Raw genomic sequence first — 16,718 nt, 5'->3', positions numbered from 1 at the left:
AATAATACATATTTCATAGCACTGTAGTGAGAATTAAATGAGTCAACATATAAAAATACTTTAAAAATACATAGCACACTGAAATGTAAAAAATGTCATTAGCATAGGAGATTAGTGAAAAACAGCTAATGAAATTTGAAGAATAGTGTTCTAGAAATTAATAAGACTCAATAATTGTTGATTATTATTTTTCATTCAGGTAAATCTTGATTAAATATTTAAAGAGAACATTGTGAAACTATAACAATGAAAGAAAAATAAAGAGAACATAACATTGTTATTTTGTTTTGGTTCAGATATACGAGTTTTAACAATTATATTCATGAACTTGTCACAACGATGTTGCTAACCTTTTTTGATATAAGAGGGATTATTCATTATGAATTTGTACCAACTGGACAAACAGTTAACCAAGTTTACTTTTTGGAAGTGCTGAAAAGGCTGCGTGAAAAAGTTAGATAAAAATGAGCTGAATTTTTCACCAACAACTATGGCTCTTGCATCACGACAATGCACCAGCTCACATGGCACTGACTCTGAGGGAGTTTTTAGCCAGTAAACAAATAAGTGTATTGGAACACTCCCCACCACACACACACACTCACCTAATCTGGCCCCCAGTGACTTCTGTCTTTACTGGAAGATAAAGGAAATATTGAAAGGAAGACATTTTGATGACCTTCAGGACTTCAAGGGTAATATGATGACAGCTCTGATGGCCATTTCAGAAAAAGAGTTCCAAAATTTCTTTGAAGGGTGGACTAGGTACTGGTGTCGGTGCATAGCTTCCCAAGGGGAGTACTTCAAAGGTGACTGTAGTGATATTCAGCAATGAGGTATGTGGCACTTTTTCTAGGATGAGTTCGCGAAGTTAATTGCCATACTTCAAATATAGTCAACTCAGAATGATCTTTGATAAAGTACATAAACTGTATTTGACATGTCAGGTCTTTCGTTTTTGTACTGACACCAACAGCACAATAGGTTACAATTTCATAAGATGTATATGATTATATTTTATATGAAACTCATCACTGCATTAATTAGACTTAACTAGCATTCTTCAACTTTCACATTTTCTTCAACTCCTTTTCCAGATCCATGGTCTTCGATGTACACTTTTCTGTTTATGTTTTATAATATTTCTAGAAGTAGAACAGGTATATTTTAAAAGGCACTGCATTATTTTTATTATATAGCAGGATGTCTTATCTGAGATTTAGAGGTTTGCAGTTATGACTCTATCCCAGGAAATTGAATAGCCATTACTTTATAAAAAGTAAATAATAGCTCTAAGTTTTCGTCTGTAAGTGTATTAATCTGCATATTGACTCATGGGTGCAAAACCATGATGACTGGATGGTCTTAGTAATATCATAGGGTCTATTGTCATGACACACCCTAAAGGAATGGTAAATTCTATGATTATATCATCAGTTATGTGGTTGATAATATATACCTAGACTTAACAAGTGATTAAAAAAACAGCTTTATTGAGATATAATTCACATACTATAAAATCTAATTTCAGAGTTTTTCACCACCCTCAATAGTAACCCCTTGCCTATTAGCAGTCACTCCATATCCCCCCTGACTGCAACTCCTGGCAATCACTAATACTTTCTATTTCTATGTATTTGTCTATTCTGGACATTTCTTATAAATGGAATGATACAATATGTGGCGCTTTGTGATGGCTTCCTTCACTTAGCATAGTGTTTTCAAGGTTCATCCATATATCAGTACTTTATTCCTTTTTATTGTCAAATAACATTCCATTAGGATGTTTGGTTGTTTCCAGTTTTTGGCTATTATGAATAATGTGGTTATGAATGTTTGTCTACAGGTTTTTTTATGTTTTTTATGTGTTTTCAATTCTTTGGGGCATTTCATAGGAGAGAAGTTGTTGGATCATGTGATAACTCTATGTTTAACTTTTTGAGGAAATGTCATACTGGTTTTCAAAGTGAGTGCACCATTTTCCAATCCCACAAGCAACGTATGAGGGTTTTTATTGCTCTAACCAACGTTATTGTTGATTTTTGGTTTTGACCAACCTAGTGGAGGTGAAGAACTATCTAATTATGGTTTGTATTGGCATTTCACTGATGGCTACAGAAGCTGAATGTCTTTTCATATGTATATTGCCATTTGTATGTCTTCTTTGGAGAAATTTCTACAAATATTCAAATATTTCACCCATTTTTAAAGTGGAATTACTTTATATCATTGAACTTTAAGAGTCTTTATATATCCTGGATAGAAGTTCTTTATCAGGTATACAATTTTTAGGCATATTCTCCCATTCTGTGGGTTATCTTTTTACTATTTTTATATCATTTGCAGAGTAAAAGTTTTTCATTTTGATAAAATTGTTCAAAAGTCACCTGTACTTTTGGTGTCATATCTAAAAAACCATTGCCTAGCTCAAGGTTACGAAGATTTACACCTATGTTTTCTTTTAAATATTTTTAGTTATAGCTCTTACATTTAGGTTCGTAATCCATTTTGAGTTATGCATATGATATGAGATGGGAGTCCATTCTTTTGCATATGGATATTCAGTTGTCCCAGCACCATTTGTTGAAACGACTATTTTTTCATGACTTAATTATACCAAGAGCCTTTTAATTCCATGTATTTTATTGATAAGCATTCTATCTTTAATCACTAATACCCTATACTTACCATAAAGTAAGCCTTTTATGGCATAAATTAGCCTTGATTTTATAAACTTTATCCTGTCTAAATTATTATAGCATCAGTTATATTTTGTTTGTACATCTGAACTTACATGTTGTCACCTCCTCAGAAAAGCCAATCTAAAGTAACTCTCCTGTCCACCACCTTCTATCATATTACCCTATATTGTTTTATAGCTGTTATCACTATTTGATATTTTCCTGTATTTATCTTTGCAACAGGGAGGTATTTATTTGTTTATTTCCAGCCTTTCATCAACCCCCCCCCAAAAAAAATTTTGCATGTAAATTCCATGAAAGCAGAAATCTGGTTGCTCTCTCTTGTTGCCTCACCACTGAGAACAGTGCCTGGCACATAGGAGCCATGCAATATGTCCATTTGGGTGGATGGATGATGGATAAATGATGGATGGATGAATGGATGATGGAACTATGATTATCATCATATTCCACTTGAACTTCCATTCTGTTTTAAAGTGTTACAAAGGTTGTGGTTTGTTGACTGTTTCTTATGTGAATCCCCCATCTATAACTCCTGTCCTCCCTTCCCTTCACCTTTTCGATCTTCAGCAACTTTGACAGCCTAGTTCTAATCCCCTGAATCTTTCTCTACACAGCTCGTAATGATTTTCTCATCCCCCAAGTCAATACCCATCATTTAGAATGTGTATTGATCACACCGTACATTTGAGTCACAGCCTCAGTAGTCACACAGCACATTCACTTCACTTACCTCATTTAAACCTACAACAACCTGATGGGTTAGGTCTTGTCACAAACCTTTGCCTTGCATTGATGTCTCACACTTTGAGGAGCCCATGTCTCCCCAAATCACAAGCACTTAAGAATAGGCATCACATCGTATTATGTACCTCTTATCCAACAATGCCAATTCTGTAATGAAAAACACGGTGTTGGGCACATACTTGATGCCCAATAAATGTTTATTACTACAAGAAATATCGTTCATGTGATCTTTGCCAACGTGCCCCAAAATGATGATCCCAAACCAACTAGTCAAAAGCATCTTCTGGAGAATCACAGCGGTACCAGTATAGCCTCTCATATTTCCTACCTCCTGTATGTTATTATCAGACCATGTCTTCAAGTATTGTCATTACCTACATCTGATGTCTTGTGCTTTTCAAGCAATCATCATGATTTTGTTTTACTAGTATGTAAGCTTTCTGAGACCAAAACTTCTATTTAATTTAGCACAATGCCGTATGTGTTAGTCATTCATTACTGAATGATTTGTTTGATAAAAATGACAAAAAGAGCAAAATCCCCAAATATGATATTCAAACAACCTAACCTATCAGCATTCTTAATAATTATATTGAAAATTCTGGAGATCATCAAGAAATACTAATAATATAAAGATATTACTGGTTGAAAAGATCTATTCATTGATGATTGATTCATTTTTTTCAGTCATTCAAAAACAATTAAAAAATAATTGATGACTAATGGGTATGTATGATCCTTAGGTTTTTGGCTACCAATGTGACTCCAAAATCAGAACTTGTGACTTCTATTCTATACTTCTAAAATAAAAAAATAAAAAAATTTCAACCACATTAATTCCCTTATCTGAAAAACTAAGTTCCCCTGTTTCTTTATTTAGACCAGTGTTCTCAAAATTTAGCATGCACTGTAATCATCTGAAGAGCGTATTAAACTCTGCCTCACTGGGGCCCTCCCCAGATTCTGATTGACAAGGTGGGGAGTGGCACCAGAGAATCTGCATTTCCAGCAAGTTCCCAGGTATCACTAATGCTGCTGGGTCTGGGGAACACCCTCTGAGAACCTTTGCTCTTAAAAATCTGGTCACAGGTAGCAGACCAAGAGAAGACAACTGCCCACTGCATGAAAATAAAATGGTAAAATACAGAAAATACAAAACAGAAGAAAAACACAGGAAAAAGTGTAGGGAACCTTTGCCACAGGGAGGTGGAACTAGCCACTTGATGCTATTTAAACGAGAAGCATGCGCCTATCTTTTTTCACTTTTCCCTTCTCTGTCCATATGTTTCCTTACTCCAACAAGATTGAAGGCAGGTACATGTCATGTGATGATCAAAACTTTATTGTTGTTGCCACACAGAAGGCATACTCCACAGGTACTGTTAAACAACTGATCAATCTAGAAGGTCAAGTTATGTTTGATTTTATAAATGAAATTATTCATAGTTTTCTTTTTATTGGACAGATCACCTAAAGTCACATCACTGAGTTCATATCAACCTACCTAATGATGTTACATTAACCTGCTGAATAAGATTATTAAAAGATAGGGAGACAAATTGCTTTGGAGTTTCTCAACTAGATTTATTTTTTTCTCTTTGTTTTTAATATATGTTTGATTTCGGTATTTTTAAAATACTATTTTCCTCTTTATATCTCTTCTCACTATTTGGCTCTCACATTTTACTTATTGCACATATTGGTTCTTGGCCTAATTATAGTTCTTTTATTGTAAGCGTACTTGTATCTTTTGTAATAATAGGTGACACTCTTGTTTAATGTCACGAATATGGTTATTCAAGTAAATATACTCAATCGGTGCAATAAGTGTGTGTTATGCATATATGTAATATATCGTCTAGAATAAAGTACCAGTAAAGTACCTTGAATGGTGTTAAACTGAAGCCAATGTCAAGAATGATGTGATATCACATTTGGCTTGATAATATGAGTGGTTTAAACAGTCAAAAAAGTGAGAGGGGAAAAAAAAGACCAATTAACCGAAAACATCCGTTGGCACCATCATTGGTGAACTGAAAATCAAATTGACAGTTTGTAAGCGTAAAACAAAACCCCTCAGCTGGTTGGCAACTCTCAATGTGTTTAAAAACATGTACCTAGAGCATTGAAGATATGCTCATTGTAAAGGAAAATATAATTTAGAAATTTTGATTTTTACTTTTATACACTTCTCATTTTTTGTAGCAAATCTGCCTCTTTAGTAACATGAGGAAACAGAGTTGAAATATAAAATATGTAAATAAAGTAGGTCATTAGAAATATAAAAGTAGCACACCAAACTATATCCCAACAATTGATTCTGAAATGATACTAAGACAATTATCTCCATACACGGAGGTAGCCTTATAGGAAGAAATTGCCTAAAGATTGCCTTAGAATCCTTAGCTTTTCTATTTAAAAGTACATTTCTCTGAAAATGTAGGCCAAAAATAGTTCTAATAATCATTTGTTCCTGTATGGTTATAGTAAACATTTCTCTATGCATAGTTTATCATGGAAATAATGGAAACTACTGATTTTAAGAAGCATTGCTAGCAAATGCACTGATTTTATTTAGTATGTGCTTGTGATTATAAATAGATATGTATAATTTAATGGTTGTCATGGAAACCCATTTATGTAGAACATTACTTTATCAATTATATCTCCTAGATATAAAAAAAGTACTGAAAAATAAGTTGGCCATGTAAAATGCCCAATTTTCCTCTCCTTTTTAATGTACTGCAAATTCCCAAGTGTACATATAGGATAAATTACTAATCTATAATGTAAACTTAAGTTCTTTCGATATTTAAAGAAAAAAATGGCAGAACTGTGAAGATCCAAAAATCAGATATTGAATGTCAATAGTTTTTAAAAACAGCTTTCACAATTTTTAAACTGCTTAGACTGACTTGCATTCATTGGTGGATTGGGGATCATCTAGATAGTTAAATACGGGGTACATTCTAGATACTTATAAAAAATTATGGCCAGTGACCTTTATGAAAATTTCCCCTAGTAACTTCACATGTTCTGTTTCAGAACTTTGTAAAAGCCTATTTAGGTTACTTTGTAAATGATACCTGATGATCTGTGCTTACGTCACACACCTCTTTAGTGCCATGGCAAATTTTCATTTAGCTAAACATTGGGACTTTTTGTTTTGAGGAATGCAGTTATTATTCTAGTCACCTTCAAAGAGAGTTTTGTGAGATCCAGTTTAATGGCATAGAAGCATCTCTTGAGTTTTCTACTCCTTTAGCAAATTAACAACAAAAACAAAAACAAAATTCCTCAATATTCATATTTATGGGACTCATGTGAACCAATTTCAGTTGGCTATATTATTATCTTGAAGTGTTTTCACATTGGGCCAAAAATTGGCAGGTATTAAATGGGCTTGATAGTTTAACTTACCCAACAGTTGTTCTAGAGCAAGAAACCACATTGAAAGGTAGGGGTGTGTGTGTGTGTGTGTGTGTGTGTGTGTGTGTGTGTGTGTGTGTGTGTGTGAGAGAGAGAGAGAGAGAGAGAGAGAGCGAGGAGAGAGAGAGAGAGAGAGAGAGAGAGAGGAGAGAGAGAGAGAGAGAGAGAGAGAGAGAGAGAGAGAGAGAGAGAGAGAGGCGGAGGGAATATGCATGTGGGCATGGGGCCGTTGGCAGGACTAGAGGAGATGGAAACAATACCTGTTGCTTTAGTAGACCCTCCAGTTTTATCTTTGAATGTCTGGAGGTTTCTCTTCATTTAGTGCTGAGCTAATGAATACTATCAGTAAAGAAATTTGTCAGACCTAATGGTTATATCAGGAATTATACAGGAAAATAGTAATAAACCCTAGGAAAAGAAATAAGGGTGAGTTCAGGAAACAGAACTAAAAATGCTGATTTGATATAAATTGAATAATAAAATTCTGAGTCATATTTTGCTATAAATAGAGGTTTGGGAATTTGTCATTCACCTTATTTAAAATTCAGAAATATTAAAGGTACAGGGTTTTCTCATTACCGAAATAATAGAATTCCAGCTATTACTGAGGTAGGGTTGTTTAAATGGCTATAACATGTATTATATCAATAAGTGGAACATCTGTATGAAATGTCCACCTGCTGGTCTCCAAGCACATTTCAGTGAAGTGCACTTAATCATTTTAAGACTTCTAATGAAGCCTTATCTAGATTAACATTTTAAGCACAAATAATTTTAGGCATTAAAACTCTCACACTAAAAGAAATTGCATTATCTTGTTTACCCTTGTTGATTAATAAGCAATCTGTTAACTGTTAGAGTAGTCCAATTGTGGCTGTAGAAGGAGATTAGTAATTCAGTGATGTTTGTGGATATAATCATCATTTCTCCTGAAGGCTTTGAATTAGAATATCACTTACACACTATCCGTAGGCAAAGAAAAGATATAATATTTTTAGACATGTGTATCCACTATTTTGCTTGAATTGTTCAGCTTAGGGTCACTGCAGCAATACAAATGCTTCTGAGGGCAAAATACTATTTGGATGCATGCATATTCTTCCTAAATAGTGTGTCTATTAAAACAAACACAACAACCAACAGATAGTGCAGTAATAATCCGATATCCTAATTTCTGTTTTCAGAACACTACTGCTTTGTTAAGCAAGCTTCAGAAGAGAAATGTTGTTTATCCTTTTTCCCCCAAATAACAGATTTTTATACAGATATACATATATATACGTACATACACACATACATATATACACACACATATATACATATATATGTATGTATACATATATGTGTATGTGTGTATATATATGTATATATATATATACATACATATATATATATGGAGGTGCCAAAAAAATATATACAAGTGGACACTTTGGTCAGCATTGCTCAAGCAGTATTTCGCCGTAATCAGAAGTGTCTGGACGTTGATGGTAACCACTTTGAGCACCTCTTGTAATTTCAGAAGTCAAGCGTGACTTGTATTCATCTTTTGTTATTGGTATATATTGAGCATTACAAATTTAATACAATTTTCCTTTCTTATAATGTGTGTACTTTTTTGGGGCACCCTTGATACACGCACACACATACACAGTTGTGTGTGTGTGTGTGTTTGTGTGTGTGTGTGTATCTCAAAATTATTTGCAATCTTATTTAATGTATTCTCAACCAGTAGAAAACTAAACCTTTGGTTCAAAAAAAAAAATAACCTAAGAGTAAATTTGGAAAAAATTCCCTTTGGAGGACTTTCCTGTCTTTTATTTTTCCTGTGACCGTGAATCAAAGCATGTAATCCGTTTGGCATTCATAGGATTTAAATGATTTATTTCATTAAATTATAAATTGCTAATCACCTAGGTGTGAAGGTGGGACTCCACATTTTAGATGGAGAAATCTGTGGAAAAGGGAAGCAGATAGGGATGCAGCTCAATTCACTGGCCTAAGTTGGGTATCTGTAGGAGGCCTCCAATCTAAAGGCAACTGCAGAGCCCTTCTTGTTCAATTGTTCACAGGTAAACATATCACTACAATTAGAAATTATGGTTGGAGACTGTGTTTCCCGTCTTAGGGAACTCTGCCCCATCACCACTCATGATTTGTCTCTCTCTGTGTTGCAGTCCCTTTGTTGTGAAATCAAGCAGCGACGTCGTGGAGTAGCCTCCATCCTGCGATTATGTCAGCATCTCCTGGATGATGGCGAGACCTGCAATCTGAATGCAGACCACCAGCCCATGCAGCTGATCATCGTAAATCTTGAAAGAAGGTGGGAAGCCATTGTCATGCAAGCTGTCCAGTGGCAGACACGGCTACAAAAGAGGATGGGAAAGGAGTCTGTGAGTGATTATTATTATTTTTTTAAGCATAATGGTCTTTCATTTTACTCAGAAAAAGAATTATTTCAGGGCTTAGAATATATATTCACCTTATAAGTGGTTTTGCTAACTAAAGGGATAGCTATTTCCAGCCACGGAATGAAATGCCATTTGTCATAACAGAGATTTATTTGCCTACTAATAAGATGCATTTTAGTATATCTCATTGTCTTTTTTTTTAAAAAAATCACATGGATATTTTGCTTAACCTTGCCAAACGAAGCCATTAATTCTTTCAATCATTCCTTCACCAACAATATTCATTACAATACCCCATGAAGATTTTGCTAGAAGTTAGTTTACCACTCTCAGAGCATATGGAGCAATATGTACATTCTGCAGGTAAGGCAATGAAGTGTACTGCTTACCTTTTTTGTTATGTGATATGAGTTGACACTATTTGCACAGCAGTCTCCATGGTTCCTGCTTGGAGCTCCTGATAGAATTGCATTGCTGAGAACTAGCAAGTTTCTTCCTGGTGTTTTAATGCAGTGCTCAAGGTAGAGGGATGTCTTTTAGGAATTTTTCAAATTTACTGTGACTTTAAGCAGTATCTAGCTGATGGAAATATATGTGACTACAGTTCTTTTATTATAATATAGAATATGTACTTGTCCAGAAATCCTTCCTATCCTTAAGGGGAAGGGTTTATTGATATGGTAATAAGATTGCATTTCCCCAAATGAACTTGAAATCACTGTCTATTAGTTAAAGGCCTAATTCTCATGTCCGACTTACATAAATGAATTACAAACGTACATATATACATAGAATGGAAAGGGTTTTTTTAATATGTTTATATCATTAGTTCTATGTGTTTGGAAAGTTCAGGATTCAAAATTGAAAAATAAAATGTAATAATCTTGCCATTGAAAAACAGACTCCTATGAATTGTAATTTTAATAGAGTCTTTATATTTGCTATCTGATGTGTTTGGCAGTAGAAACAGAAGGGACAGAAGGGACAATGAATTAGTAAGCCTTCTCACTCTTTTTGTATCCCTAGCTATGTTGATCAATAGTTCCGTTTAATTGTTTTGAGCAGAAGTTGTTAAATTTCTTAAGACTTCTAAGTTATGAACAGGTCAGAGTTTATATAATTGAATGCCTTTTCTTGACATGACCTGTTTGTTGTGAAGCTACTTACCTGGAGTCTTGTCTTGTCTTTTCTTTCTTTTGTGTTCTTCTTTCTTTTTTCTTTTCTTTCTTTTTTTTTTTCTTTTGGAGTATTTGGAAGGACAGAAGAGGTTATTTTTTAATTCTATAGTTTGACGCCTCTAATCATGGTAGTGGCCATAATAAAAGTTACACAAAACCAGCTGCATCTGGAGAAGCTCTGACATTTTGGAAGTATTCAAACTGTTTTGGAGGAGACAAAGATGGGTTTCTTTGGGGATTTACTTGAAATCATGTGATCAGGGATGCTGGACTAGATATCTTCAGACTAGATGTAGACATTTTTATCCCACTTCTGTGGTAAAGGTAAGCTTTAGCTTTGAAACTCCAGTTGCTTCTTAGAGGCTCAAACTATCATATAGAGGTAGATATAAATTGCAGATAGAAAAAAGTCTCCCCTCTCTTTAGATTGGCGGCTGAACATATAGATTGTTTGGAATGATGAAAGTAGCAAATAAGGTCCTCTGTGCTAAATAGGGTTGAAAATCGCTGTCAAGAAAGGGATACAAGAGTAGAGAGTGGCATTAATGCAACAATACAATGAGCACAGGCTACTTTATTAAGTTGGAAAATGTTCTTGCTTCTGATCTCGGTTGGTTGCACCAACATGGGAGGCTGCCTTTGCAGAGAATTTGAAGCCTGTAAGTGGACTAGTTGCTTCATCATACGAGGTCTGATCAAAATTACAGTGAATGTTTAAATTAAAAAAATTTATTGCAGTAAAAGACACTTTGCCATGAATCCCCCTCCAAATATTCCCCCTTGCTTCAAACAGATTTATCCCATAATTTTTGCTACTTCCTGAAGCAGTTTTGGAAGTCCTCTTTCATTCATGAGTGTCTTTAGTTGGACTGTTCTCGCTACCTCCATGTCTTGAATCATTTTGGCTTTGGGGAAGAGCCAAAGGTCACAGGGTGCCAGAACCAATGAAAACTGTGATGTTTTTGTTTGACAGAAATTGCCATATACCAGAAGCAATGTGTGACATTCTGTTGTGATCGTAAAATACATGCTGTATATGCTGCTGCCGAGTGCCATCCAACAGAAAGGATCTTCCATTAGGGAAGCGGCTCCTTAAACCATAGTAACAGTGTGTGACAAGTTTCTGCTTGTTTGGTGCAGTCACTTGGGTGTGAGCTACGGTGGAGAGAAGGTGTGTTTTAAGGTGTGCCATAAATCATCCTCCATCGTGACAACGCTCTGTGTCACACATTGCTTCTGGTATATGGCAATTTCTGTCAAATAAAAACATTACCGTGTGTCCTCATCCACCTTATTCACCGGATCTGGACCGTGCAACTTCTGTCTCTTCCCCAAAGACAGAATGATTCAGGACATCAGGGCAGCCACGACAGTGCAATGAAAGACACTCATGAAAGAGGACTTCCAGAACTGCTTCAGAAAGTGGCAAGAACAATGTGTTCAAAGTGAGGGGGAGTATTTTAAGGGGGATTAATGGCGGTGTGTCTTTTACTGTAATGATTTTTTTAAATTTAAACATTCACTGTATTGTTTCATTATACCTTGTATGTCCTTAGCCCTGTACCATCCCCTTTTTATGCACAACGACTTTCACTGCTATATTTCTAGGGCCTGGGACATACTTGCCCATAGTTGATATTTGATGAAACTTGCTAAATGAATGAGTATATGTTTTCATATGATAAATTTTGTTTCATTTTGGCATTTGGTTTGGAGTTACTGTATCTATATTAATTCTCATTGTTCTTATTCTCACTAAATGGCTTTGAGTGTTGTTATGATTCTATAACACTATAAGACCTTCCTGAGACCACCACAAAGATGCCTTTTGGCCTTTCTTCTTATCTGATAAGGACAATGTTTCCAACTTCTTAAACATAATATGAAGTATCCAGTGGTATACTCTCTGTTCTTTAAAAGTTATTTCTGAAGGAAATTCTAAATGAGGTATTGGATAAAGTAGTTCTAAAATTGTGTGTTTGGTTAGAATTGTTACAATTTGTTACAATTTGTTAGATTTGGTTAGAAAATCTGTGTTACAGGATTTTCTTCATTAATCACTTTTGAAATAGCTTGTATAAAATATGTCACCTAATCCTCCATCCAGTGCTCTTCATTGTTCAATTTACATCTGTTTGTGTGATGATTTGATTACTGTTAGTTTTCTCCACTGGTCTGAAGAAAGTGTCCATACAGCCACTTTCTGCTCACCTTTGCATTTCCAAAACCCCATATAGTACCAAGAATTTAATCGGTACTCCATAATATTAGCTAGATAAGGGAATTTTATAGTAGTCAATGTTAGAGATTCAGAGGTAAATAAGATACCCTCCCTCTCCTCAAAAATTATACTTAGAAAGATAATACAAATATACAACTAACTATATTAAGTAATATTCATAGGTAATTACTGGCTTCAAGCTTACTATTGATACTGACAAAATTATGGAACATTCGGATAAATGTATAAATGTCAATTAAACAAACATCTCTAGTACCCCTAACTAGCAAGTGATTAATATATTTATCTCTTTTTTAAAAATTTACAAGAAGCAAGAGATTTTGAATTAAATTCTGGAGGTGAAAACAGATAAACCACGAAGCATCGTTCTCCTTTATCATCAAGATTGGAAATTGCATAATCATTTGACACTTTGCTTTGTACTTCATACATTCAAGCTCTTTGCCCAGATTTACTTTTGTTTATTTTGCGTTACCTATAAAATTGATCTCTGTCTATATTTTTCAAGCTTTAATTCCAATTTTCATTTGAATCATATGTTTTTCTTTTTTTATTTCTAGTCTCTTGCCTTCTTTCTTTATGAGCCAAAGAATCTTGAACTTTGTTCCTTTGACTCCTTTCTCTGAGACAAATCATCAATACGAGGAATAGGAGACAGATACCACTACAGATTCTATTAATATTAAAAGATATAAAGGGAATATTATGAATAATACAGATCAGAGCAGAAATAATTGAAAATAGAAAAACAACAGAGAAAAAATCAATTAAATAAAAAGCTGTTATTTAGATCAATGAAATTGACAAACCTCTAGCAAGACTGATCAGAAAAGTACAGAATGATATCCCTTGTGAATATAGATAAAAAGATTTTTAGCAAAATTTTATTAAATCAAATCAACTATATATAAAAAAGATAATACATTATTATCATGTGATGTTTAGCCTAAAAAGGCTACGCTAGTGTAATGTTTTAAAAAAAGTCAATGTAATTCATCATATTTACAGATTAAGAAAGGAAAACTATGATTATCCTAGTAGTACAGAAAAAACATTAGGAGGGTGGGGGGTGGGAGATGAGGGTAAGGAGGATCAAATACATGGTGATGGAAGGAGAACTGATTCTGGGTAGTGAACACACAATGGTATTTATAGATGATGTAATACAGAATTGTACACCTGAAATCTATGTAATTTTACTAACAAATCATCCCAATAAATGTAATAAATAAATAAATTAATTAATTAATTTTAAAAAAAGCAGTTGTCACAATCCAACACCTTTCCTGATAAAAACTCAGAAACCTAAGAATAAAGTAGAACTTTATTCTTCAACTTACTAAAGGGCATATACAAATAATCTACAGCTAACATCATACTTAATGGTAAAAGATTGAATGCTTTTCTCCTAATACAGGAAAAAAGGCAAAAATGTCTGTTTTCACCATTTCTATTCAACATTGTACTGGAAGTTTCAGCTGATGTAATAGAGCAAGAAAAAGTAATTAAAGACATGATACTTGGAAATTCAGGAGTAAAATTATCTTTATTCACCGACTCCATGATTATTTACATAGAAAATGCTACAGAATCTCCAAAAAAGATCTTAGAGCTAATAAAGGAATTTAACAAGGTTATAGGATACATGATCAATATACAAACATAAATTATATTTTTATATACTACCAATGAACAATCATAAATTGAAATTAAAAGCAATATTATTTATAATAGTGGCAAAAACATGAAGTGTTTAGAGATATAGCTAACAAAAATATGTAAGACCTATACTCTGAAAACTGCAAAATATTGCTGAGAGAAATTAAAAAACTAAATAAGGGATGTGTTCATGGGTCAGAAGGCACAATATTATTAAGATATCAATTCTTCACAGATTTATTTGTAGATTCAGTATAATCTGAATGAAAATCGTAGTAATGTTTTGGTACAAATTTATAAGCTGATTCTAAAGTTCATATGGAAATGCAAAGGAGCTAGAATAGCTAAAATAATTTTGAAAAGGTGAATAAAATTGGAGGACTTACATATCCTGATTTTAAGACTTAGAGTAAAGCTATAGTAGTCGAGAGCATTGGTATCAAGACCAAAAATAGATCAATGGAATAGGATAACTATTTCAGAAATAGAGCTGCACATAAATGGTCAATTAATTTTTGACAAAAGTGCAAAGTCAATTCCAAGAATAGTCTTTCAACATGTGACCCTGGAATAAATGAATATCCATATGAACAAATATGAAATTAAACTATTTATTGCACCATATATAAAAATGAAGTCAAAATGGATCATAGACCTAAATGTAAAATGTAAGAAATCATTTAGCAAAAAAATATGTAGGGTAAAATCTTTGTGACCACTGCAGGAGTTAAAAGGGTAATGAGGAATCTTTTTGGGGTGACAGATATACAAGATCAGACAATTAAGTCCTCCAATTCATCCTAGAAAAAGTGCTACACACCTTGGTGCTGAATATCACTACAGTCACCTTCGAAGTACTCCCCTTTGGAAGCTATGCATCAACTACAACCTGGTCCACCCTTCAAAACAATTTTGGAATTCTTTCCGGAATGGCCATCAGAGCTGTCATATTACCCTGATGTCCTGAATGTCACCAAAATATTTTCCTTTCAATATTTCCTTTATCTTCAGGTAAAGGAAGAAGCATTGGGGGCCAGATCAGGTGAGTAGGGAGGGTGTTCCAATACAGTTATTTGTCTACTGGCTAAAAACTCCCTCACAGACGGGGCCCTGTGAGCTGGTGCATTGTCGTGATGCAAGAGCCATGAATTGTCGGTGAAAAGTTCAGGTCGTCTAACTTTTCCATGAAGCCTTTTCAGCACTTCCAAATAGTAAACTTGGTTACCTGTTTGTCTAGTTGGTACAAATTCATAATGAATAATCCCTCTGATATCAAAAAAAAGGTTAGCAACATCATTGCAACAAGTTCATGAACTTAATTGTCAGACTTTGTATTTATGATCTTGATTTTAATGATGGTTTTGTGAGTGTATTCTTATGTCAAAACATATAAAATTGTACATTTTAAGTTGTGAAGTATATTTTATACCAATTATATCTCAGTAAAACTGATCGAAAAACACATGAGCATATACAGAATTTTGCATTATTACAAATTAGTTGATAGATTACCCTGAAGCCTGGCAGTGAGTATCCTTGCTTTTGAAGTAAGTAAATAAAAATGGCTATTCCTTGTGAAGGAAATAATAATAATAATAATAATAATAATAATAATAAAGCAGCTAACATACTTGGCACTTAACATGTGTCCTGCACTGTCCTAAGTAATTTACATATTAAATCATTTAAGACTCTTTAACAATCGTATGATACGACGAGGTCTAACAATTAAGTTCATGAACTTGTTGCAATGATGTGGCTAACCTGTTTTGATATCAGAGAGATTATTCGTTATGAATTTGCACCAACTGGACAGTTAACCAAGTTTACTATTTGGAAGTGCTGAAAAGGTTGCGTGAAAAAGTTAGATGACCTGAACTTTCCACCAATTCATCACGACATTGCACCAGCTCACACAGCACTGTCTGTGAGAGAGTTTTTAGCCAGTAAACAATAACTGTATTGGAACACCCTCCCTACTCACCTGACCTGGCCCCCAATGCTTCTTCCTTTACCTGAAGGAAATATTGAAAGGAAGATATTTTGATGACATTCAGGACATCAAGGGTAATACGAAAACAACTCTGATGGCCATTCCAGAAAAGTAGTTCCAAAATTGCTTTGAAGGGTGGACTAGGCGCTGGCGTGGATTCATAGCTTCCCAAGGGGAGTACTTCGAAGGTGACCATAGTGACATTCAGCAATGAGGTATGCAGTACTTTTTCTAGGACTTTAAGTTCGTGAACTTAATTGTTCGACTTCGTATATGAACTATTATCCTCTCAATTTTACAGAACAAAAAATTGAGGCAAAGAATGTTTCAACAACTTGTCTAAAGTTAACAAGTTTGTAA

The 16,718-nt window shown here is 34.2% G+C and overlaps 1 protein-coding gene across 7 annotated transcripts in view; it reads left to right on the top strand.

The window, feature by feature from the left end:
- The window catches only part of AKAP6 (A-kinase anchoring protein 6), a 455,310-nt gene that overhangs the window by 399,405 nt on the left and 39,187 nt on the right, over positions 1-16,718 (top strand). For all 7 annotated transcript variants that reach the window (XM_081049114.1, XM_081049110.1, XM_081049112.1 and 4 more), the window contains one exon: positions 9,053-9,268. In XM_081049114.1, the coding sequence (XP_080905240.1) occupies positions 9,053-9,268 (216 nt within the window). The remainder of the gene's footprint in view (positions 1-9,052; positions 9,269-16,718) is intronic.

This window comes from Rhinolophus hipposideros, assembly GCF_964194185.1.
Source record: "Rhinolophus hipposideros genome assembly, chromosome: 5".
NCBI classification, from domain to species: Eukaryota; Metazoa; Chordata; class Mammalia; order Chiroptera; family Rhinolophidae; genus Rhinolophus; species Rhinolophus hipposideros.
The sequence above is the reverse complement of the archived record's forward strand: the minus strand, read 5'-3'. Positions and strand labels throughout refer to the sequence as shown.